This window comes from Heterodontus francisci, chromosome 2, assembly GCF_036365525.1.
Source record: "Heterodontus francisci isolate sHetFra1 chromosome 2, sHetFra1.hap1, whole genome shotgun sequence".
NCBI lineage: Eukaryota > Metazoa > Chordata > Chondrichthyes > Heterodontiformes > Heterodontidae > Heterodontus > Heterodontus francisci.
This window is the reverse complement of record NC_090372.1, coordinates 194,369,339-194,396,596: the sequence shown is the minus strand read 5'-3', so window position 1 is coordinate 194,396,596 and position 27,258 is coordinate 194,369,339. Positions and strand designations below refer to the sequence as shown.

The window sequence follows — 27,258 nt, the reverse complement described above, 5'->3', positions numbered from 1 at the left end:
ATCCTGTAGCTGTAGTATATCTGGACTTCCAGAGGCATTTGATAAAGTGCCGCACAAAAGGTTAATGCACAAGGTAAGATCACATGGGGTTAGGGGAAATTTATTAGCTTGGATAGAGGATTGGCTAAACAACAGAAAACAGAGAGTCGGAATAAATGCGTCTTTTTCTGGTTGGCAAGATGTAACTAGTGGGGTGCCACAGGGTTCAGTCCTTGGGCCCCAACTATTTACAATATATATTAATGACTTGGATGCAGCGATAGAAGGTACTATAGCCATATTTGCAGATGACACTAAAATAGGTGGGATAGTAAGTTGCAATAAAGAAAGTTACAAATGGATATGGATAGATTAGATGAATGGGCCAAAATTTGGCAGATGGAGTTTAACATGGATAAGTGTGAGGTTATCCATTTTGGTCAGAAGAATAGAAATGTGGATTATTATCTAAATGGAGAGAAACCTCAGAGTGCTTCGTTGCGGAGAGATCTGGGTGTCCTCGTGCATGAATCGCAGAAAACTAGTATGCAGGTGCAGCAGGTAATAAGGAAGGCAAATGGAATTTTGGCATTTATTGCTAAAGGAATAGAGTATAAAAGTAGGGAAGTGTTGCTGCAACTGTGCAAGGCATTAATGAGACCGAACCTGGAGTATTACGTACAGTTTTGGTCCCCTTACTTGAGGAGGGATGTAGTTGCATTGGAGGCAGTTCAGAGGAGGTTCACTAGATTGATTCCAGAGATGAGGGGTTTGTCTTATGAAGAGAGATTGAGCAGTTTAGGCCTTTACTCTCTAGAGTTTAGAAGAATGAGAGGAGATCTAATTGAGGTATATAAGATGATTAAGGGGATTGACAAAGTAGACACAGAGAGGATGTTTTCTCTGGCGAAGCAATCTAGAACGAGAGGTCATAGTTTTAGGATAAGGGGTAGCAGATTTAAAACAGAGATGAGGAGAAATTACTTCTCTCAAAGGGTCGTGAGTCTGTGGAATTCACTACCCCAGAGTACGGTGGATGCCAGGACATTGAGTAAATTTAAGGAGGAGATAGACAGATTTTTAATTAGTAATGGGTTGAAGGGTTATGGAGAACGGGCAGGAAAGTGGAGTTGAGGCCGAGATGAGATCAGCCATGATCGTATTGAATGGCGGAGTAGGCTCGAGGGGCTGAATTGCCTACTCCTGCTCCTAGTTCTTATGTTCTTATGTTATGTTCTTATGAAAGAGGATGTAGCTGACATATTAGATGAGCTGAAAATTGATAAAGAGAAGGTACTAGAAAGTCTAGATGTACTTAAAGTAGATATGTCACCGGGTCCGGTTGCGATGCTGACAGATGTAATGGTGGCAATTGGGGAGGAGGTACTTCAGCTACATGGATAGATAAGAGAAGCTGGGGTTGTTTTCCTTAGAGAAAAGAAGGTTGAGAGGAGATTTGTTAGAGGTGTTCAAAATCATGAGCTGTCTAGACAGAGTAGGCAGAGTGAAACTGTTCCCATTAGCGTAAGGGTTGAGAACCAGGGGCCACAGATTTAAAGTGATTAGTAAAAGAACCAAAGGTGACATGAGGAAAACTTCTTTCCACAGCAAGTAGTTGTGATCTGGAATGCACTAGCTGTCGTGAAGGTAAATTCAATCATGGCTTTCAAAAGGGAATTAGATAGAACTTGAAGGTGTTACGGACGCTGGAATTTATAGTATGGTTCTGTTTTAAAAACTGTGATTTTTAATGGAGTGTAAAATGGACCTCACAAAAGTTCTGCCCTGAGACAAGCCAGAGACCTTGGTTACCATGTGAGGTCTAGTGCCCATGTGACCAATCCTGGACACACGGATCTTCACAGAATTGTATGGTTGGGATGAGGAAATCGGAAGACCTTAATCCTTACTTTTTATGTTCTCTCATGCAGGTCAGGGTCAAGCTGAAGCAAGGAGAGGTCAAGAGACCGGGTGTCAGTCGGCCACCTCTGAGGAGGAAGAGGGATCCTCAGAGGGTGCAGCATCACATCATTCTCCCACACCCTCCACCCACGCAGATACTCTCATGTCAGTGGGTATAAGTTCGCGATTAGATTCAGGGTCACAAGTTGGTGAGCACATCACAGACATGTCTGAGCAGCTGATGGAGGCTGTGACAGTCAAGGCCATTGACAGTTGGAGGACTGTGGAAGGCCAGGCCCAAGCTGAGCGCCAAGCTGATGACGTGCCTTTGGAGTGGTACGGCAACTGCTGCAGCTGCAACTAGTGATGATGGAACATCTGGCAGAGCTTCGAGAGGCTATGTACACCTATATATGTGTGGACGATGCAGGAGTCCCTTCAGGCCATCAGTGCTGCCATGTCCCTGATGGGTACGCGCTTGGATTCCTCCATCAAGAGATTGGCGACCATCATGGAGATCCAGCTCCAGCAGACCACTCAGTGGATGCTGGGATATACACACAGACTGCATGCTACACCTTGGCTATGAGCTCAATGCAGCAGTGGTAAGGCGCGAGGGGAACGAGGCACCTGGATTCTCCACCAGGTCCTTGTCCTTCTGCTTCTGGGGACTCCTCTCAGGGCGCTCCAGTGTGGACGGCAGCTCCACAGCCCCTCTATCAGTGGCACCATGGCCCCTCCAGACCTCAGGCAGGCAGAGGACGGCCAACAAGGGTCATTCCAAGCCAAGGGGTAGCATGACCAACAGCCTGCCTCCACCTCAGCTGCAAGCACTGGGATTGCACCTCATAGAAGCACTCATAATAGAGTTAAGTAGAGCACCTAGCTGCAATTGGGATTCATGGGTGATTACAATCTGTTGATGTTACATTTTTTCTGTTGTAGGCCTCAAGAAAACTTTCAATTCCTCTTCCTGCTTCTCATTGTAATTCTTGGTGCCCTGTGAGATTGCCTCTACATTCTTCCTCTCTCAATGGCCTTGAAGTGGTAGTCTAAGCTGCGTCCATTCTGCTCCTCTGCCTTGCCACTGTGCCCTGTGTACTGGGCACTGGGCGACGAAGTGCAAAATGAAGAGGGCAACAGTAGGACTAATTAAAGGTAAGGCTTTATTAGAATCTTTCTGAAACAGCACAAGGGTCACAGGAAATGGATATGTATTAGGGTGTCCTGAGCCTCATTGTGCCTTGCCTGTGGTCTAAGGGGCTCCTCATCGTGCATCGCCTTGTCAGCTGGTGCTCCACATCCTTATTGTCGGAGGAGGCATCATGATCAGCGATGTCCTCATTGTTCAATGACTCCCCCCTCTGCAATGCTAGACTTTGCAGAGCACAGCACACCTCCACACTACGCGAGGTCCTTGTTGGGACATACTGAAGGACTCCACTGGATCGGTCTCGGCACCTGAATCACATCTTTAGAAGGCCAATGGACTGCTCGATGATTGCTCAAGTTGACCCATGGCAGATATTGTACCACCCCTCTGCATCCGTGCGTGGGTTCCTCACAGACATCAGTAGCCATGTCTTTAGTGGGTAGCCCTTGCCTCAAGGCATCCATCCCTGAAGGTGAGCAGGGGTCCTTGGGACTTGGGACTGCCAAAGTACATATGCGTCATGGCTGCTTCCTGTGAACTGTGCACATACCTGAAGGATCCGTTTTAGGTGGTCACAGACCAGTTGGACATTGATGGAATGGAAGCCCTTCCTGTTGATGAAGGCCACTGGCTGGTCTCTAGAGGCCTTGATGGTCACATGCATGCAGTGAATGAGACTCTGCACCTGGGGGCATCCAGCAGTGGCCCCGAATCCAATGGACCCGTCTGCCTGATTCTCCGGATATTTGTGGTCGTGCACATGATCGCCAGTTCTTGAACATGGCATTGGTCACCTCCTTGATGCACTGATGGGCTGCAGACTTGGAGATCCCACACATGTCCCAAGTGGATCTCTGGAAAGAGCTGGAGGTGCAGAAGTTGAGAGCCACAGTAATCTTCAGCACCACTGGTGTCCACCAAACCCCATAGGTCTCAGCTTGTACTGCAGAATGGCACAGAGATCAGTGATGATCTCCCTGGACAGCCACCGTCTTTGTGACACTGCTGCTCGGACATTTGCAGAAAGCCCAGCCTCAGCGGCAGACTCTCACCTGGGAATAGGCTCTTCTGTGTGCATGTGGCTGTTGGCGTGTCCCTCTGTGCCTTTCTGTGCTGTGCCCAACCAGAGGCTGGACCTCTTACTGGTCGTGAGGTTGGTAATGTTCCCCCGCTGGGGCCGGAGCCTCCCTCCCTCCGAGCTGCCCCTTCTCCTCAACAGGGGCCACAAGGCCTGTGTGAATGACGCCCATGGCAGATGTCTGCTTTCTGATTCCTAGATGCAGGATGGAAGCCCCTCCACCAACCCCCCAAACCCGTCCCTGCGTCTTCTCCTTGGGGAAAGTGCCACTGCCCCGATGTGACCCAGGGCACATGCCCCCTCACTCCTGACACCTTCCCCACCTTATGCCAACATCTGGCAGTTCCCTTTGCGCACCACCCTTCTTGCTACTGCACACTAGCTCTCCCAATGGCTTTGTTAGAGAGCCAGCACTCCTGGCCATCCCCCGCTTCCTTGATGCCTCGTTTCACCAGGCGGGGCTCCGAAGCTCCGTGATCCCCATAGGTCATTGATAAAATCCAAAACACCCCATAACATTGCAGTTAATTGGCCTTTTAAATACCTCTATTGGTGTCCAGCCGCCTCAATACCAGAAGTCCACCCTCCATGGTTCCTGCTGCTGGTAAAATTCGGAAACGATGTCAAAATGTCGGACCTCTGGCCAAATGCGGTCTACTCCCATTTTATAGCCCTCACATCCCCACCCCACCTCCAACCTTGCTCTTCATGGCCATAAAGATATTAACAGCACTGTTCTAATTTTTTCATAGAGAAATCAGGAAGGAAATTAGAGGATTAACAGATGATGAGGGGAGGAATTCTTTGATAGAATAATCATATTGGATGGAAGAGGAACCATGAAAGTATTCAGATGGTCATAAAAACCCAAACGGTTCATAAATATCCTTTAGAGAAGGTAACCTTCCACTCCTCCAAGGTCTGGCCTGTACTTGACTCCAGTAAAGGAAACTTTCAGCTAATGACCAACTAGCACCACCACCACCACCCCCCACCCCACCCCCACTCCCTTGTCAAGTGATCAGCTATCTTCGTTGTTGAACATTGGTTGGAGGAAGTGCTGTGAAAAGCAAGATTACAGAATGTACTCTGGTGCCTCACTTGAATGTTCACCAAGATATTACCAGCACTGACACAGCTGGTCATGTCCTCAAGGATGTAGCTGCCAGACTGGGTCTGTGTCAGATCGTGAGGGAACGATCAACACCTTGGAGGTCAAAACTGACCAGGGGCTAACTGTATCAGCCATATTAACAGGGTAGCGCTAAGAGCAGAAATGAGCCTGCGTATCCTACAATGAATGGCTGACTTCCTGGCCCCTTCAAGGCTTCTCCACCATCTACAAGGTTTGTCAGGAGAGTGATGAAATACTCACCAATCACCTGGATGTGTGCGGCCACAAAAACATTAAAGAAACTCAACACTATCCAAGAAAGAGTTACTTGCATGATCAGTACCCCTGCTACTGGATTCATTACCCACACCTTCTATCACCAGCACATATTGGATACAGCAAGTATGACCTACAAATGCACTGCAAGAAATTACCAAAGTTATTTTGCATCTCTTGCTCATGCACATCTACTACTGAGAAGGATAAGAGCAGCAATGACGTGGGAACAACATCATCCCCAAGTTCTCTTCCCCCATCCTGCCTTAGACATATATTGCTTTGCCTACATTGTCATCAGGCCAATATCCCAGAATGCACTCCATAACACCACAGTGGAAGCACCATCATGGACTACAGTGGCTCAAGGAGAAGGCCCACCACCACTTTCTCAGGGCAACTAGGGATGAGCAATAATGTGGCCTTGTGAGCCTTGCCCACATTTCAAAAACTAATGTAACAAAATGTTTGCAGCTTTTGGAAAGGTTGGAACAATATTTTCCCCCTATTTAGCCATTTACTTTTAAGTGACTGCATTCCTTTAAAAGTCCCTTGCAGTTCTTCGAGTGAATTCCCAGACCCATTATGACACATTCCTAGTCACGTACCCAATCTTGGCCAAGAGTTAGTGTGACCATCAGGAATACGCATGAGGTCAGTGAGTGCTCTGATCCTGAAAACCTACTGTCATCTTATTGGCTTATTTGTTTAATTTGATTTTTCTCACTGTTTCAAGCAATTTCCCGGCCAAATAGGGCCCTCTGCCACCACCACCCCACCCCACCGTCATATTACTCCGTGCTTCCCCACCTCCAACCCCACCTCAGGGGGCCCATAAAATCCATCCCTATGTGTGCCAGTGAAGCACTTTCAGGATTAGTGCTAATGGTATTATTTCCTGGCTTCCTTAGTGCCACCAACCCAGAGAGCTAGAATTTGTCTGCATTAGAGAATGGCATCCAAGCTGTCGGGAAGATCAGTCCTCTTTGAGGTGGGATCTCTGCTTTTGTTATCTGGTGCAAAGGGCTGCTATGCAAAATGGGCACATAACAGATACCCGCAGCTGACTTCAACCAGTAACTCCCCCAAAATGCTTTTCAATGAGTCATGGATTGGAGATAATGCAAAAAAAAAAATGACCTGAGGTCTACTTTACCCCTTTCCCTGGAGCTCATCAATGATTCAGTTATTAAAGCTATTGCTTGATGTGCAACTGAGGCACACAGAGCAGCAATATCCCAAGTTCAGTCTAATCACTGTCATGGCTTCAGTAAGGGTGAAGCAAGTAATTCAGTTCAACTGGAATGGTGAAGGAGAATAAGAAAATCAGTCAGGCTTTCTGCTCCTGTACACTACACCCTTGCTGGAAAGTGCCTTTGTTCAGAATTCAAGTGATGAAATGATCGTTCTCAACTGGAGTGTCTTCTGTGATAAAAACACCCCACCGACACTCACTGCATTGGCTTACACATGAGGAATGGTCATTCGGCAGAGTATTATGGTATTATCAGCACCTGTGGCACTGTGTCTTGAAGTCAATTCTTCTCGAGGAAGGGACAGGTGGAAGATTGGAGTGCCCTCCTCTAGAATGATGGACTAATACTCTGAGTGGGTGTTGATGCAGTGACTCTGATGACAATCAGAGAGTTATAAGCAACTTGAATCACTCTGAGAAAAGCTTCATCGCACACCAGGTCTTGGAGGAAAAGCAATAACAGAATAGACTGGCTCTGTACCAGTAAACAAAAGTCCATAGGGAAAATTACTGATAAAGAAAATTTACTCACATCTCACTTGCTACTGTCAACATTATTCCTCTTCACAATAAAAGTTTACTATCTCAGTTCTGTAACGTTTCCCTATGCATTTTAATCCAATTATCCAGCCAATTCCCAGACTGCCCATGATCTCCAAAATATTTCTTCTTCATAATAAACTAGTTTTAAATGTATTTTTTGTGCTGTGGTCACTAGGACCATGAAATTATAACACTGGATCTGATCTTACTGCAGTGGGGCATCTTATGGTGTGCAGCATTAGTTAGACATATTCCTGCACCTTTTAGCTCAAAGATTTTTTGCATCCTAGCTTGCAGGAAGAACAAGTTGACAATGGTATGGTGAGGGCACGCGAGCATTTGGGATGTCAGTGAATGGTGGGACTAACAGTATATCTCCTTAAACAATGAGATTTAAGGATTGAGAAAGGGACAGAGCAATGGTTGAGAAGGAGGTTGGGTTAGAATCAAATCAACAGCAGCAACAACTTGCATTCGTATAGTGCCTTCAACTTAGTAAAACGCTGCAAGGCACTTCAAACAAAATTTGATACCAAGCCAAGTCAGGAAACATTTGGGCAGATGGCCAAAAGCTTGGACAAAGAGATAGTTTTTAAAGGAGTGTCTTAAATAAGGAAAGCGAGGTAGAGAGGAAAAGAAGTTTAAGGGAGGAAATTCTAGCACTTAGGGCCTTGACTGCTGAAGGCATGGCCGCCAATGGCCAATGGTGGAATGATTAAAAGGGCCAGAATTGGAGGTACAAGGAGAAAAATAAAGAGAAGGAAAGTAAGATTGAGAGAGCAAGAAAAACAAGAGACAGAAAGGAAATGCAAGAAAAAAAATTAAGATGTTAAAATTTGACATTTTAAAATCTCTAAGATCCATTTACCATCTGAATGAATTAAACTCTATTGTTTAAATTGTTCAATTTTTGAGCCAGAAAGGTTGATTGGCACTGTATTAACAATTATCATGTCATTAAGAAGGTATATGTTAATTACCAGACTTAACTTTTTGTGGCGTGTTTAATGACATGATAATGCCATAAAACAGCAGGTGGACCCATTTAGTTGGGGAACTGCAGTCAGTACGTCTGTGTTTTGGAGCAGTTTGAATCAGGCAGAGAGAGAATCTACCAGAAGTTGGGACAAGGAGGATAGAGGCCTCAGGAACCAGGGATGTTTCTGATTTGGAGTCACCACTCAAGGATGCGAGTGAGGCCCTTGCTCAGGTTGTGGAAATCCAAATCCGTGAGGTATTGAAGTAGGGCTGGAGGGTTCACCTAGCTGGTTGCTAGAGGGAGAATCTCCAAGAAACGTCTCACCTAGGAAGATAGCTATGAAACTAAGGAGAATCGGAGTCAATTCCTGAGAGCTGTGGTGAGCCTTGGATTGGTCCCCAGAACAAGTGAGTGTATCCTTAAGACCCTGTAAAGTATAGGGGAAATCTTGGGTGGCAGTAAACATCAAACGGGGAGTGTTCTATTGAGATTTTACGTTTAAAGTATAAGTGACAAAATATAGTGTTAAGCTAGTGGTGCTTGCTTTGTTTAATTGTTGTACAGTGAAGTTTCCTTTGTTTAAAACATGAAATCTTGTGGTATAATTCTTTCAATTAGTAACGGGGAATTCAAATTTCTTTTAAAAAAAGGTTACTGGTCTCTAACGGGATCGTAACATCTTAATCCACTGAACTAGCTGGCCGATTTGTACATTAACACACCATTATTATTCTAGCCAGATCCTGCCCATTATAATAACCTCATTTAAAATCAAATGAAAGGCTATTTATAGGAGCTTACTGGATTTTAGTGAATGTCAGATAACTCAAGAACCACGTTTCTATTTGCGTACCGTGATTATTTAAAAAAAAAAATCAAAGTACATTCACTGTCGAGCAGCATCTGGCCATTATTAGACATAACATTCTGTTTACAGGATATGTAAATGTTAAACATGCAAATTGTTTAAAATATGGCTACCATATGTCAAACTACACGGAAGAACCTACGGCTTTCATTAATAAACCTGGAACAGCGTCCCCTTTAGGAATTGTCAGAGAGCAATATCACATATACCCATCTGTCACCATGTTAAAGAATGTACAAAATTTTAGCAGCATATAGAGGAGAATTATACATCATGCTAATGTATCTGTAGGTGATACTCCCCGCTCAGCTGCCCTTTCTTTCACGTTGAAATGGAGCTCCTGCCTAGTTCAGATGGAAGTTTCTGCTGCCTGCCCCAGACCTTGCTGGTCAATTTACTATTGTTTGCTTCCCAAAAGCAGCATCTCGACCTTAGCTTCCTCATTATTGTTAAGAACTTGCTCGATTTGCACATTAATTGCCCATTAAAGTCGACACAAGAAGTTAAGTCTGGTAAATAACACATACGTTTTTAACATCATGATAATTGTTAATAGAATGCCAATCAACCTTCCAGGCTTGGAAATTGAACAATTTAAAATATGAAGTCTCGTTCATTCAGATGACCTTAGAGTTTTTAAAAAGTCAAATTTTAATTTAATTTGAGGAAGGCTGAAATCAAGCAGAACTGATTTCCACTTTACTTATTAATCCTCAGCTGAGTGCAGACGGAATGTGGCAGGCACCGAAATCAACTCTGGCATTTTAGGGAGAAAAGCGGTAAAGGCAGAAGGAAAAAAAAATCAGAAGGCAACTTAAATGCATTATAGTATTTACTGGGTTTTCCTCAGCAATACAATTTTGAAACTACAGCCTGTACTCTGCCTTCAACAGGAGGAACCAAGGCTCGGTGTCATGCTTGAGACAATGCACAGTAGCAGACAGACTTGCAACGTGCTTAAGTTTCATTACGGGGAGGTATCCTCGTTATGCACTTCACTCATCGGAAAGCACTAGAGCTTTATAAGGAAAGCCATTGCGTCTAGTGATCTACAGCAAGGTGTGAAGTGGAAAATCCGAGCATCGTTCATAGAAGCACAGAATGAGAACGCCCACTCAACTCATTAAGTTCTTCATTTTACCCTTCTGTTAGTTCTTTTGGAAACACAAGAGTTTGGATGCATTCCAATTGATGCACTATCATATCAAGCTAAGCGCAGGTTTGAATAAGACACAGAGATTGTGCATTGTCTGGTTCAGCTTGAGACAATGCCCAAGTCAAGGGATGGAGTCAGTGGTAAGGGTATGGAGTTTGTGGTAGAGGCTGAACACGATGGCTTCAGTCTTTATAATGTTGGATGAAATTGCTGTTCGTTCAAGACTGAAATGCTGGACAAGCAATCTGACAGCACAGTGTCAATAGAGGGATCGAGAGCTATTGGTGAAGTAGAGTTGGGTGTCATCACCATACATGTGGAAGCTGAACCTCCTGTCTGTGGATGATGTCATTAAAGGGTAGAGTGTAGATAAGGAGGAGTAGAGGTCCAAAGATGGAGCCTCCCCAAATTGATGGTATGGGTGTGAGAAGCCACTGGTTCATGTGCTCTGCCTATGATCAGGTAGGCAAACAACAAAAGTCTCAACACACTGGACAAGGGAGGAGAAATACTGAAGGAGGTCAGTATGGTCAACCGTATCAAAAGCTACAGAGAGGTTGAAAGGCAATAATACACTGTAGTCCCATTCACAGAGTACTTCATTCAGGACTCTGATATCTGGTGTGAGAAGAGCAGAAACCTGATTGGAGGGATTTAAACAGGAAGTTGTGGGAAAAGTGGCCATGGATCTGGGAGGTGACAGCACTTCAAGGTCTTTGAAGAGGAAAGGAAAGTTGGAAATGGGACAAAGAGGGGTTGAGGGTGGGTTTTTTGATCAGCGGTTGATGACAGTTTTGAAAGGATATGGTTCCAAAGCAGAGTGAACCATTTCCAATGTCAGCCAGCATCAGTTTATTAATCAGTTAATCAACTTGGTGTGATGTCTAGTCACGAACAAATGTCTGACCAAAGCAAACGATAAAGGTGATTTGCATAAAGCTGCTATAAGTCAGGACAATCAAGCAGCTGATGGTGCTCCAACAATGGTGTTAGGGAGGGAATTCCAAAATTAGCGCTCAGTGACAATGAAGGAGCAACAATGCACGGCCATGTCAAACCAGGGTGCCACTTGGAGAGGACGTTGAAGGTGATGAGGTTCTCACAACACTGCTGTTCTTGTTCTTCTCAGTGGTAGTGGTCACAGGCGAGGGGCATCCTGTTAAAGTAACCATGTTGAATTGCTGCAGTGCATCCGCTAAGCCATGCATAGAGCACCACAGTGCATTACAGTGGATAGTGAGTCCAGTGGCAGAGTTACCAATCAAGCAGGCTACTTTGTCCTGGATGGTGTTGAGCTTCTTGAGTGCTGTTGCAGCTGCACCCATCCAGTAAGTATTCTATTATACTCCTGACTTGAGCCTTGTAGATGGTTGAGAGGTTTTGAGGGATCAGGAGGTAAGCCACTCTTCGCACTACCATCTTTTTCCTGCTATAATAGCCACAGTGTTGATATGGTGGCTCCAGTTCAGCTTCTGGTTGATAGTGACCCCCCCCCCACCAAGATGTTGATGGTGAGGGATTCGATGACTCAAGGTCATGGGGAGTTGGCTGAGCTTTCTTTTGTTCAAGATGATCATTACCTGCATTTATATGGCACCTGCTGGATCCAATTCTGGGCATCACACTTTAGGATTTCAAAGCCTTAGACAGGGTGCAGAGGAGATTTACCAGAATGATACCAGGGATGTGGGATTTCAGTTATGTGAAGAGATTAAAGAGGCTGGGATTGTTCTCCTTAGAGCAGAAAAGGTTATGGAGAGATTTGATAGAGATGTTCAAAATCATGAAAGATTTTGCTCGAGCATTAAAGAGGAACCTTTTTCCCAGAGGCAGAAGGACCAAAGGACACTGATGTAAAGTAATTAGCAAAAGAATCAGAGGCAAGATGAGAATTCTTTTTAAGGCAGCAGGATGTGGAATGTGCTGCCTGAAAGGGTGGTGATAAAAGATTCAATTATAACTTTCAAAAGGGAACTGGATAAATATTGGAATGGGAAAAATTTGCAGGGCCATGTGGAAATACCAAGGGAGTGGGACTAATTGTGTGGCTCTACCAAAGAGCAGTCACAGGTACGATGAGCCGAATGGCATCCTTCTGTGCTGTTTCATTCTATGAATGTTAAGCCCAGAAGATGCACACTCAAAGCACAAACAGGAACTGTCCGATATATTGGCAACCAGTCTCAACAGGAGCAGGACTGTGCAGGGGTGGTAGACGTGGGCTCAGTTGTACTGATATGCATCAAGCAAATGCTGACACATAGATTGGGCGATCAAAACTGCTGTATGAAAAGATGGCAAATGAAACGGAAGCAAGTATCTGTGCATCATAGAGCACTGCAGTATTGAAATGCAATCACAGAATCAAACAACACAAAAGGAGGCCATTCAGCCTATCGTTCCTATGCCGGCTCGTTGACTGAGCTATGAATTTGTCTTAACTCCACTGCTCTTTCCCCATAGCTGTGCAAATATTATCCTTTTCAAATGTTTATCCAATTCCCCTTTCAAAGTTACTACTTGCCTTTCAGGCAGTGCATTCCACATCATAACAATTTGCTGCGTTAAAAAAAAACTCCATCTTCTCCCTGGTTCTTTTGCCAATTATCTTAAATCTGTGCCCTTTGGTTACCAACCCTCCTGCCATTGGGAACTGGTGCAAAGTTAGAATTGCGGCTGTACAGACAGTACTAACAAAGGAAACAGTGATACAAGTGTGGACAGATGAGTTTATTTCTATGGTGGAAGGATCTTATCCCTGTTGCATAGTTGCAACGTCCAGATGGTAGGATGGAGCTTGAAAACTTTTGATTCTCCTCACATGCAGTTCTATTTCCTGGTCAGCAAAAAGGGTGAAACATGAGGCTGGATTTTACGCTTATCCCGACGGTGGGGTTCGTGGCAGAGGGGGATGCGGAGAGTTGGGGCAGAATTGCCCACCACAGAACCTGATGCCAGGAATCCTGGTTTTGATTCTCCCAGAAGCAGGATAGGCTGACAACAGCCGTCCCGCTCAGAGGCCAAATGACAGCCTCTTCCCACCGCGTGGGGACGATGCCTTGGAAAATGAGGTGCCCTCTCTGCGGGTTTGGGGGATGTTCCCTCCTTTGTGGGCAATTTGTGGCCCATGGAGGACTCCCACCGGATACAAATGTACCCTCCGGGACACCCCTCCTCCTGGACCCAAACGCTCACCTCCCCACCCCCCACCCTAGTCAGGGTCCTCTGGACTGGCCCTGACGACCCCACTTCACTTACCAGGGGTCCGGGATTTCAGCACTGGGCCTGGGTCTGAGGCCTCTGCAGTACCAGCAGTGGCCACCGCTTCCGGTGATGCTGACAATACTGCTGAGCTGCCGACCCTGTGATTGGCCGGTAGCTCTTGGGGGCAGGTACCCACCACTATTAAGTATTTAAAGGGTCGGGGATGCCGCCTCCTTAAACATTGACCCCAAAAGACCAGAGGATCGCTTCAAGGGTCAGAAAAAATGCAGAGGCGGGGCTCCCCCCATCTCTTGCATCAAATCCAGCCCATGAAGGGGAAATAAGCAAGTTCTCCACATGGAGGAAGAATAAAATCAAAGAGGAATCGCTCTGGGCTACTTCTGTGCATATTTTAACAGCTGATTCAGGAGGAATACAAACAGGAGCCTAGGAATAATTTATCTGTTTGCCTCCCTCAGCCAAACAATACCGAAAGGAGAAAACAAGAAAAATTGAAAAAAAATGCAATGAGACAGATGTTTGTTATTGGATCTCAAAATAGACTAACAGACAGGTGGGTGCTGAAGTATAATCAGAATGCCTTTCCTCTCAGGTTCTGTGCCTACCAGAAGTCAATTAAGTTTAAACTACTCCAGTGCTTAGCCATTGATTCAGCAGGCTTCAAAACTTGCACACAGTCCACAGAAGACTGAGGCAGCTGTGCACAAAATTAAAGTATAACTAAAATTGCAATATCCTCTGCGCACATGGCTAAGAGCAAAATTATTTCTGGCACGAGCTTGGTACAGACAATGTGGGCATTCAATAACGACAAAGATCTCCCCAACCAATTCTATATAGACATGTTAAATTGAGTTACATAGAGAGCTGAATTTTACTCACCCTCCGATGTTGGGGGTTGTGGCGGGGGCGTCCGGCAAATTTTTCCGGGAGAGGCCCGCCTCAACCCTCGACGCCGAGAAGGCCCTGCCGAATTTTACCAGCGGCGGCGAGGCCTCAGTGCGACCCCCCCCCCCCCACCCCACACCAGCTGCACGGCAGCGAGGGCTCGGTGCGGCCCCCACCCCCGTCGCACAGCAGCGGAGAACTTCATTTGCTATTAAAATTAATTCAAATGCATAGTAATGAACTTACCTGGGCCACACCGATATTCCAGCCAGTGGCCTGAAGTCCCGCGCCTTTGGATCCCCATTTGGAAAACTGAGGCGAGTCACTGGTGGGGAGGGGGGAGGAGTGTAATTTTCAGGTCAGGAGTTGGGGGAAGCGGAGAAAACTGATTCCAATGGCTGAGGGGATGGTGGGAAGGCATAGAAGGGCAAAGATCATAAAGTTTGGGGGTAAAAGGTCGGGACCGGAAACATTTTTATTCGAGGGGGAGAGGTAAATAAATTTATTTTTTTTTTTTAGAACATTACAGCGCAGTACAGGCCCTTCGGCCCTCGATGTTGCGCCGCCCTGTGAAACCATCTGACCTACACTATTCCATTTTCATCCATGTGTCTATCCAATGTCCACTTAAATGCCCTTAAAGTTGGCGAATCTACTAGTGCTGCAGGCAGGGCGTTCCACGCCCTTACTACTCTCTGAGTAAAGAAACTACCTCTCACATCTGTCCTATATCTATCACCCCTCAACTTGAAGCTATGTCCCCAATTGGACAGGTATTCTTGAGTTTAAACAAGAAAGAGGTAAGTTTATGATACTCAACAAGCTAAACCCAATCTAAAATAATAAAAAATACGTTACACATTCACACGAGGAACACACACACACACACACACACACACACACACACACACACACACACACACACACACACACACACACACACACACACACACACACACACACACACACACTACAAAGTGGAAAGTAGGTTTTTTTGGTTGGATTCAAGTCCAGGATAAATAAAAAATTAAATACACGGTCTGAGGTAGAATAATTCGATGGTCTTTCGGGGGGAGTTTTATTCCTGAAGTCTTTGGCTGGTTAAAGTGTACTGTGTGGTTGGCCCGCTTTGTTCAGGGTTTCCTCGGAGGCAGAACTGTAGGTGGCTCTCTTCCCTGGTCTCTGGCTCCAGCAGTCTGTAGGCTTGGAGGGTCCACAGTTGCAGACGGTTTTCAAACTCGATGTTTCCTGGAGAGAGAGAAAGGGAGGCACACAGCCTTCTCTGCTGCTGCACACTTAGTTACTACATGTCTCTTGTATGTGTAACAAAACTCCCAGTTTTTTTCAGAAATGGACAGATGGTCACAAGACTGCTTCAGGGTACACAAGGCACAGAATTGGCTCCACAGGCCTCAGGATGCCAATATTTACACTCGGAGGGGTTTGCCCTTTCAAAGTCAATGTGTCAGGATTGCCTTGACTGCTGTGCTAATGAAGCATTCCTAGGTAATTCAATTACTCAGAGCAAGCCATTGTTCTGGGTCCAGGGCTTCTCAGACCTCTAGCTCTGGTTGGGCCTTGGAATGTGCAAAGGTGCTCCTGATGCAAATTGTGATGGCCATGTTGGCTGTCAGCTTTTTAAAAGTTAACTAGGATTTTCTCCATTAGAAGTCGAATGTAAGTTTCCAACCAATGAATTCATATTGACAGTATCATCAGTAGACCTGAGCAACAGAAGCTGAAAAAACCTGCAGCATTAATGAAGCTCATTTGTAGATACAGTGCCACATAACAGCAACATGCCCCCCGCTTCAGCGCTTTGGGCCTTCCAAAAGCATCTGTTGCAGACTCTTAAGTTGTAAGGTCATGCAAGTGCTGCCTGTTGCCTTTTCTCTTGTCATTGGAAATAACGCTCAACTACATAAACATGTCTTTTATAATATGGCCATGACCGTTCTCTCTCATTTTAACCTAATGATGAACCTATCTGCCTTAATAATTTAAGTTGTCCTTTCCTCCTGTCTTGTCCTTTCTCATAAGGACTTGTGAGATCTATAAGTATCAGTTCCACAAGCAATGCCAGACAGAAGAAAAAACACAAACAACAGAAAAAGTCACACAAAAGCACAGATCTATTTGACCTCCCGTCATCAGTCTGTATTCTCACATTCTACTTAAATCAGCCGCATATCGAGCCACACTGGCCTGCTGCAGGCAGGAATAGATATTTATAGAGCTACATTAAATAATAATGAAACTGGGCTTTTATAGGGTCCGCATCAGTACTGCAGGGACGACAATCAGTTAATACCATGAACAGCTCCAACGTGAGACATTGCAAAAATTCAATTTAGAGAACTCCAATACTGATTTCAATACTGGTTCTAATTTCTTTTGCTTCAAAATGGATTGCTAAATCTCAGAAGAAATTCATTCCATTGCAGTTTCATCTTCCATCCATGATTTGTCATTGTCCAGTGGACTAATGGCACCTTGATTAGGCCATCTCATGAGCTTTGTTATAGTTCATTAGTTCAATTTCAGAGAGGTATTTGTGAGCAGATATACAGCAGGTGTATTTAAAGTTTATTGTTTGCTCTTGGTTGTCAATTTGTCTTTCTCTGCTTTTTCTTTTTGTGCTGTGCACCATGCTGTCTCAGAATGTATCTGCCCTACTGAATGGCATTCCACGCCACCTGACTGTAAATAACAAGCTGCTCCCAGAATTCCAGATTTAGCTCACAGTGCTTTATGTCTTTATAACCTTTGAACTGTCTTCCACAGAAACATCTGCCATCTTTCCATCAGTAGGAGGCAACTATTGCCTAGGCTATCTTAAAATGAGGTTTTATCAGAATGGCCTCGATTCCTTGCCACGTCAGTATGCTGCAGCACCTCAAGTGTTTGGACTCTCATCTTGCTGTATGATATTCATGTGGTGTGAAGATGGGAGCTTCCAAGGTCTTTGATGTGGTGGTTGTAGACTATTTCATAGCCACTGTGAAGAGGCAACAGAATCACTCCCCTATACAGGTTAAGATTGGCCCTGATTTTCACTCCATGTCCCATATACTTTTCGCCAGACAGCCAAAAGCTGAGCAGACTTCCCTCATGCCGAATAAACATTTTCTTAAAAAAAGATGTTTGTCTTCATCAAGGTGAGGGATGTCAGTACTGGGAAACGGAGGAAAAATTGGACCATGTTGCAGGGTTTCTTCAAAGAGGTAGAGAAAGAGGTGGGCTGGGTGGTTCCTTTTTTCTTGGCAGGCAAAATACCAACTGTCTTCAAAACAGTTTACCCCTCAACTAACTTGAAAATAATATCCAAAATCCCAAAACAGAAAGTCAATCTCTTGACCTCCATAAACCTTGACATGTGGCTTCTCCGTAAACATCTTCCCCAGCTCACCAAGGTTTCGGTTGTTTACTGAGCTTAAAGCACATGACTTTCAGCAAGGTTGTTTTTGAACAACAGCTCAGTGTCCTCCCAGTGAACTGTCAACAACAAAGCAAAGTCCAGCTTCTATGAAATCTTTAGCCTTCCAATGAAACCATCTCCACAATTTAAATATGAGTCCTCAAAAAAAAACTGAACAAAAAATACAGAATCATAGTCAAAGAGTCATAGAGTTATACAGCACAGAAACAGGCCCTTCAGCTCATCATGTCTGTGCTGGCCATCAAGCACCTATCTATTCTAATCCCATTTTCCAGCATAGCCCTGTTTGCTATGGTGTTTCAAGTGCTCATCTAAATACTTCTTAAATGTTGTGAGGGTTCCTGCCTCTACCACCTCTTCAGGCAGTGTGTTCCAGATTCCCACCACCCTCTTTGGGGAAAACATTTTTCCTCAAATCCCCTCTAAACCTCCTGCCCCTTACCTTAAATCTATGCTCCCTGGTTATTGATCCCTCCATTAAGGGAAAACGTTTCTTCCTATCTATCCTATCAATGCCCCTCATAATTTTGTATATCTCAATCAGGTCCCCCTTTGGCCTTCTCTGCTCTAAGGAAAACAACCCTAGCCTATTCAGTCTCTCTTCATAGCTGAAATGCTCCAGCCCAGGCAACATCCTGGTGAATCTGCTCTGCACCCTCTCCAGTGCAATCACATCCTTCCTATAGTGCAGTGACCAGAACTGTACACAATACTCCAGCTGTGGCCTAACTAGCGTTTTATACAGCTCCATCATAACCTCCCTGCTCTTACATTCTATGCCTCGGCGAATAAAGGCAAGTATCCCATATGCCTTCCTAACCACCTTATCTACTGACTATCTCAGATTAATCCCTGCCTCTCCAAGTGGCGATTAATCCTGTCCCGCAGAAGTTTTTCCAATAGTTTACCTCCCACTGATGTTAGACTCACTGGCCTGTAATTACCTGGTTTATCCCTGCTACCCTCCTTGAATAATGGTACCACATTCGCCGTCCTCCAGTCCTCTGGTACCTCTCCTGTGGCCAGAGAGGATTTGAAAATTTGTGTCAGAGCCCCTGCTATCTTCTCCCTTGCTTCACATAGCAGCCTGGGATACATATCATCTGAGCCTGGGGATTTATTCACTTTTAAGCCCAACAAAACTGCTAATACCTCCTCCCTTTCAATGCTAATTTGTTCAAGTATATCACAATCCCCCTCCCTGATCGCTACACCTACAACGTCCTTCTCCATAGTGAACACAGATGAAAAGTAATCATTTAAAACCTCGCCTGTTCCCTCCAGCTCCACGCACAGATTGCCACTTTGATCACTTATGGGCCTTACTCTTTCCCTGGTTACCCTCTTGCCCTTAATCTACCTATAAAACGCCTTGGGATTTTCCTTGATCTAGCCCGCCAGTGTTTTTTCATGTCCCTTCTTCGCTCTCCTAATTACTTTTTTAAGTACCCCCCGACACTTTCTTTACTCCTCTAAGGCCTCTGCTGTTTTCAGCACTTTGAATCTGCCATGAGCCTCCTTTTCTTTCCTGATCCAATCCTCTATATCCCTTGACATCCAGGGTTCCCTGGACTTGTTCGTCCGACCCTTCACCTTAACGGGTACATGTTGGCCCTGAACTCTCACTATTTCCTCTTTGAATGACTCCCACCGATCTAATGTAGACTTTCCTACAAGTAGCTGCTTCCAGTCCACTTTGGCCAGATCCTGTTTTATCATATTGAAATCGGCCTTCCACCAATTCAGTACTTTTATTTCCAGTCCATCTTTGTCCTTTTCCATAACTACCTTAAATCTTACAAAGTTACGATCGCTATCCCCAAAATGCTTCCCCACTGACACTTCTACCACTTGTCCGGCTTCATTCCCTAGGATGAGGTCCAGTACCACCCCTTCTCTTGTCGGACTTTCTACGTGCTGGTAGGTGGTAGGGGAATTGAGGGAAGGTGGTAGGAATATGGGATTAATGTAGGATTAGTATAAATTGGTGGTTGATGGTTAGCACAGACTTGGTGGGCTGAAGGGCCTGTTTCAGTGCTGTATCTCCACATAAATAAATAAATAAAAAGCTCTCCTGGATGCACTTCAGGAATTCCACCCCCTTTAAGCCTTTTGCACTAAGACTATCCCAGTTGATATTGGGGAAGTTGAAATCCCCTACTATTATTACCCTATTATTTTTACACCTCTCTGAGATTTGCCTATGTATCTGCTCCTCTATCTCTCCTTGACTGTTTGGAGGCCTGTAGTACACTCCCAGCCAAGTAATTGCCCCCTTTTTGTTTTTAAGTTCCACCCATATGGCCTCATTTGAGGAACCTTCTAAGATATCATCCCTCCTTACTGCAGTAATTGACTCCTTGATCAACAGTGCAATAACACCTCCTCTTTTACACCCTCCCGTGTCTGAAGATTCTATACCCTGGAATATTGAGCTGCCTGTACTGCCCTTCCCTCAACCATGTCTCTGTGATAGCAATGATATCATATTCCCATGTGTTAATCTTCTTCTTTGGCCTCCTTGTCTCGAGAGGCGCCTGGAGGTGGTCAGTGGTTTGTGAAGCAGCGCCTGGCTATAAAGGCCAATTCTAGAGTGACAGACTCTTCCACAGGTGCTGCAGATAAAATTAGTTGTCGGGGCTGTTACACAGTTGGCTTGCCCCTTGCGCTTCTGTCTTTTTTCCTGCCAACTGCTAAGTCTCTTCGACGCGCCATGCTTTAGCCCCGCCTTTATGGTTGCCCGCCAGCTCTGGCGATCGCTGGCAACTGACTCCCATGACTTGTGATCAATGTCACAGGACGTCATGTCGCGTTTGCAGACGTCTTTAAAGTGGGGACATGGACAGCCGGTGGGTCTGGTACCAGTTACGAGCTCGCTGTACAATGTGTCCTTGGGGATCCTGCCATCTTTCATGTGGCTCACATGGCCAAGCCATTTCAGGCGCCGCTGGCTTAGTAGGGTGTATATGCTGGGGATGTTGGCCACCTCAAGGACTTCTGTGTTGGAGATATGGTCCTGCCACCTGATGCCAAGGATCCTCTGGAGGCAGCGAAGATGGAATGAATTGAGACGTCGCTCTTGGCTGACATACGTTGTCCAGGCCTTGCTGCCATAGAGCAAGGTACTGAGGACACAGGCTTGATACACTTGGACTTTTGTGTTCTGTGTCAGTGCGCCATTTTCCCACACTCTCTTGGCCAGTCTGGACATAGCAGAGGAAGCCTTTCCCATGTGCTTGTTTAATTCTGCATCTAGAGACAGGTTACTGGTGATAGTTGAGCCTAGGTAGGTGAACTCTTGAACCACTTCCAGAGTGTGGTCGCCGATATTGATGGATGGGGCATTTCTGACGTCCTGTCCCATGATGCTCGTTTTCTTGAGGCTGATGGTTAGGCCAAATTCATTGCAGGCAGCCGCAAACCTGTCAATGAGTCTCTGCAGACGCTCTTCAGTGTGAGATGTTAATGCAGCATCATCAGCAAAGAGGAGTTCCCTGATGAGGACTTTCCGTACTTTGGTCTTCACTTTTAGACGGGCAAGGTTGAACAACCTGCCACCTGATCTTGTCTAGAGGAAAATTCCTCCTTCTGAAGACTTGAACGCATGTGAGAGCAGCAGGGAGAAGAAGATCCCAAACAGTGTACGTGCGAGAACACAGCCCTGTTTCACGCCACTCAGGATTGGAAAGGGGTCTGATGAGGCACCGCTACGCTGAATTGTGCCTTTCATATTGTCATGGAATGAGATGATGATACTTAGTAGCTTTGGTGGGCATCCAATCTTTTCTAGTAGTCTGAAGAGACCACGTCTGCTGACGAGGTCAAAGGCTTTGGTGAGATCAATGAAAGCAACGTAGAGGGGCATCTGTTGTTCACAGCAATGATATCATATTCCCATGTGTTAATCAATGCCCTCAATTCATCTGCCTTACTCGTAAGACTCCTTGCATTAAAATAGATGGAATCCAGCCTTGCATTATTCGCTTGTGCCTTCATTTTTTTTTGCTCTGCCTTCCAGACTGACTCAGTTTCTCTTCTATATTTGGCTGTGCATCACCCGTTGCTGTACTTCCACTCTGTATCCCATCCCCCTGCCAAATTAGTATAACCCGCCCCCCACAACAGCAGTAGCAAACCTTCCAGCAAGGATGTTGGTCCTGTTCCGGTTCAGGTACAACCCGTCCAACTTGTACAGGTCCCACCTTCACCAGAAACAGGTCCAGTGATCCAGTAAACTAACGCCCTCCCTCCTGCACCATCTCTTCAGCCATGCATTCATCTGCTCTATCCTTCTATTCCTATGCTCACTTGCACGTTGCAGCAGGAATAATAGAGATTACAACCTTTGAGGTCCTGCTTTTTAATCTGCTACCTAGCTCCCTAAATTCCTGTTGCAGGACCTCATCCTTTTTCTACTTATGTCGTTGGTACCAATGTGTACCATGACCTCTGACTGTTCACCCTCCCCCTTCAGAATGTCCTGTAGCCACTCCATGACATCCTTGACCCTAGCACCAGGGAGGCAACATACCATCCTGGAGTCTCTTTTGCAGCCACAGAAATGCCTATCTCTACCCCTTATGATTGAATCCCCTATCGCTATAGCTTTCCTACTCTTCTTCCTCCCCTCCTGTGCAGCTGAGCCACCCATGGTGCCATGAACTTGGCTCTTCCAGCTTTCCCCTGAGCCAAACCCCCTCAACAGTATCCAAAGCGGTATATCTGTTAGAGAGGGGGATGGCCACAGGGGACTCCCGCACTACCTGCCTTCCTGTACGCTGCCTGGTGGTCACCCATTCCCTTCCTGCCTTTGCAGTATTTGGCTGCAGTTTGACCACCTCGCTAAATGTGCTATCCACGACTATCTCAGCATCGCGGATGCTCCACAGTGAATCCACCTGCAGCTCCAGCTCTGTAATGCGGGTAGCCAGTAGCTGCAGATAGATACACTTCTTGCACACATGGTTGTCAGGGACATTGGAAGCATCCCTGACTTCCCATATAGCGCAGGAGGAGCATATCACGGGTGCAAGCTCTCCTGCCATGACTTACCTTTAGATTACTTAGTTACTCTCTTTAATTAAAAAATACTAATTATGCTAGGGGCCTTGTTCTACTCCAAACACTACCCACTAGAACCTAAAGTGCTGAATAAATTACACTAATTTAAAAAAAAATCTTTAGTAGTACCAACCTTATCACATACGGTAGGTTTTGAGGTTTTCTTTTCCAAAAAAGAACCTTCCCCTTGTTTTTTTTAAAGCTATTTACAGGCACTAACAGCTGTTACTTACCCAACCAATCACCTTGCAGCTTTCCTGTGACGTCACTGTTGGCTTTTTTTTTCATTTTTCGAATACTCCTGTACGCCTGGACTCCGCTCCCGGAAGGTAAGTGTCTAGGCCGCGATCCTCGGGCTCTATTTATCTGCTCCTCTCTCAGCGTTCTCCCCGCAGGTCCACTCCACTCCAGGAAGGTAAGTGTCTTCATAACAACATGGACTGCAGCAGTCCAAGAAGGCGGCTCACCGCCACCTTCTCTAGGACAATTCAGGATAGGCAATAAATGCTGGCCTTGCCAGCGAAGCTCACATCCCAAGAAAACATTTTCAAGCAACATGTTTTCCTGAGTCAGAAGATTTTGCGTTTAAGCCCTGCTCCAAGATTTGAGCACAAAATCTAAGTTGACACTACAGAGCGGAAGTGAAAGAATGCTGCATTATTGAAGGTGTTGTTTGGATGAAGCATAAAACTTCATCTGCCTATTCACGTGGATGTAAAAGATTCCATAACATTATTGGAACAGAGCAGAGAGTCATCCTCGCGCCTAGTCAACATTCCATCTTCATCCCACACTGCCCAAAACAGACTAACTCAACATTTGCTGAAGTTTCTATTTATGTGGCATTGCTATGTGCAAACTGGCTGCTTTGTTTGTCTACATAATGACTTCAAGATATCCTAAGGACGTGATAAGGTGGTATTTATTTATTTATTTTTTATTTATTTAGAGATACAGCACTGAAACAGGCTCTTCGGCCCACCGAGTCTGTGCCGACCATCAACCACCCATTTATACTAATCCTACACTAATCCCATATTCCTACCACATCCCCACCTGTCCCTAGATTTCCATACCACCTACCTATACTAGGGGCAATTTATAGTGGCCAATTTACCTATCAACCTGCAAGTCTTTGGTATATAAATATAAGTTCCTTTATTACTCACTGCCTCATCATATCTATCAGTGCCTTTCCAGAAACGGCTCGGTTGCCTTTTCAGCCTTTAGATTAGATTAGAGATACAGCACTGAAACAGGCCCTTCAGCCCACCGAGTCTGTGCCGACCATCAACCACCCATTTATACTAATCCTACACTAATCCCATATTCCTACCAAACATCGCCACCTGTCCCTATATTTCCCTACCACCTACCTATACTAGTGACAATTTATAATGGCCAATTTACCTATCAACCTGCAAGTCTTTTGGCTTGTGGGAGGAAACCGGAGCACCCGGAGAAAACCCACGCAGACACAGGGAGAACTTGCAAACTCCACACAGGCAGTACCCAGAATCGAACCCGGGTCCCTGGAGCTGTGAGGCTGCAGTGCTAACCACTGCGCCACTGTGCCGCCCTGTTTGTACCTTCTTTAGTAACTCTTTGCACAACTCTCTCATCTTTTGTTATCTCCTCTTATATTATGGTTATATAACATTCTGCACCTCAAAGCAATTCACTGTATGTGAAGCTGTTTTAAAACGTTCGAGGTGTGAATGGGTGTTATTTAAATGCAAGTGCTTTTTTCTAACTTACTCATTTTTATCTTGCACTCTCTGGTATTTGAACCTTTCACCACTGTGAAGTTTGAAATTAGGATTATTGGCATTTCCAAACTGAGAGATCCGTGATTGGTCTGACAGAATGCGTATTTTGCACTAAGGTACCAGCTACTCAGCTCGTAAACAGACCAATTTTACCTGTCAAGGAGCATTTAAATTCAAAGAACATCAACTCTATTATTTTGTGGAACAGCCTGATTGCACTCACTACTTAGAATACTGAGAAAACTCTGACGCTGATTCAAATTTCATTCTTTTATGTTATATAAAAAAGAACTTTCATTTGTATAGCACCTTTTGTGACCTCAGGACGACCTAAAATGCTTTCCAGCCAATGAAGCACTTTTGAAGTGCAGTCACAGTTGTAATGTTGGAAATATGAGAATTTTGCCAAATATTTCAATAATTTTATTCTTTACATGATGCAACTTTGTGCTAATAAGGTACAGCTCCTGAAATGTAACACATGTTCTATTGAAAAAGATCTGTTCAAAAAGTAAATGCCCTGTTTAATGAGTACCTCTGAGGGACAGTTCCTGTTGGATGGCTCGGAGGTGCTGAAGATCGGTTGGTGAAACTTCGTATTTGTATACGTCTATCACCGTGACCAGCTGACACCTCCCGAATATTCCATCTGCAAAACAACAGGAATATTTTTGAATCATTGCTAAAAGGTCTGAGACGTTCTCACAGCAAAATATACATAAAAAATTGGGGGTGAGGGGGACAAAGGGAACACATTCACTCCACAACACAAACTGGACAATTTTTCCATTTCAGGTGATGTATCCCCTCCTGCGATGAACTCTAATCTCCTCTATAATTGGAACAGAGAGCACAGTGATGAAAAAAAGTTTTACAGTCACATCGCTGTGCTACATCATATTCATATTCAAACTCAAACACCACCAGCTAACATTAATCATTTCAATTTGAATTAGTCATTGAAAATATGATAAGGGGCACAGGGAGATGATCACTGGACTAGTCACAAAGCTAATTTAACAACTTATTTGTGACTTTTTTGGTCATGAGCTGTCAGCCGAGGGTAATTGTGGGATATAAAATTGTGCCTGGTTGTTTCTCCTCTTCCTACACAACAAAGCTGCAATAATCTTGAGGATCTAAGTTTTCAGCAATAAAAGCAAAACACTGCAGATGCCGGAAATCTGAGATAAAAGCAGAAAATGCTGGAATGCTCAGCAGGTAAGGCAGCATCTGTGAAGAGACAAAGTTAACATTTCAGGTTGATGATCATTTGTCATATTGGTTTATTACAATGTTTATGTCAATATGTACTCAAAAGTTGCATTCGTGATTGAGCTATACAATAAATGCCGTATGTGGAAAAGCAGAAATAGTGCTACTAAAGGGGCACAGCAGACTGATGCATCAACAGTCACAAAATGCTGAGAAAAATAAAGACTTGCATTTATATATTACATTTCATGATTTCAGAATGTCCCAAAGCACTTTACAACCAACTGAGTACTTCTGAAATGTAGTCACTGCTGTAATGTAGCAAACCCAGCAATCAATTTATATACAAGGTCCCATAATCAGCAATATGATAGTCACATGATAATCTGTTTTATTGCTGAAAATAGAGACATTTTGTCGAAGCTTTTTGTCTTTCACTCATCAGGACAATCCGCAAGGGAAGCATCAACTTTATACTGTATGAGAAGAGACAGCTGATTGGTTGGCAAGTGGATTCTGATTGGTAGAGGCGCTGCCATGGAGATTGCACCAGTTTATGGTGACTGACAGTTAACCGCTTTGTTTGAAGTTTAAACTAGACAGCTTGACTCTGATTGGTCATGCATTGCCCTGAGGAATGAACCAGCGAATGGCCGTCACTTATTTTGTTTAGCTGAAACAGGCACAATGTGTGTACATGTTCTTTGTCTGCAAAAAACAGGGCCCTGTGTATTAATATATGTAGCTTCCAGTATGCGCAAGTGAGCCAAACTGCGAGCCCGACTGACAATCTTAAATTGGTCGACAGCGTAATTCTTAACACGCTGAGGATTATTTAGAAAATGTTGTCCAAATGCAGATTCACATCTAATGTTGGACACTGTGTTTTGAGTTCTGCAAGCACGGGTTGGCTGGGTATGGCCTGTACCTTGCCCATTGTGAACAGCGGAACGGACGTATTACTTGATACGATCCGCCAGTCTTTGGGACGTACAGCCTATATACCTGCATCACACTGGCATTCGAGTCTGTTTTAGTGATGTAGGTTAAGGAATAAATATTAGTCAAAGGACCTGAGTGAACTTCCTTGCTCTTCTTCAAAATAATACCATTGAATCTTTTACGTCAGCCTGAGAGGGCTGCAGTTAATGTTTCATCCAAAATACAGCATCTCCAACAGTGTAGTACTCCCTCAGTACTACAATGCAGCATTAGCCTTGACTTTGCACTCAAGTCCCTATAGTGGGATTTCAACCCACAACTTTCTGTTGTCGAAGCAAGAGTGCTATCTACTGAGCTACAGCTGAAGATGTGGTTCACTATGTAATACTGGGTCTTCTTTTGCTGGAGATGCCAAG

The 27,258-nt window shown here is 44.8% G+C and overlaps 1 protein-coding gene across 3 annotated transcripts in view; it reads right to left on the bottom strand.

Moving 5' to 3' along the window:
- Positions 1 to 27,258, bottom strand: part of ptprn2 (protein tyrosine phosphatase receptor type N2) — a 1,372,445-nt gene that overhangs the window by 1,061,397 nt on the left and 283,790 nt on the right. For all 3 annotated transcript variants that reach the window (XR_010969405.1, XM_068015003.1, XM_068015004.1), the window contains exon 3: positions 25,221 to 25,334. Coding sequence is in view for 2 of the 3 variants with exons in the window: in XM_068015003.1 (XP_067871104.1) it covers positions 25,221 to 25,334 (114 nt within the window). In the remaining variant the exon portion in view is untranslated. The remainder of the gene's footprint in view (positions 1 to 25,220; positions 25,335 to 27,258) is intronic.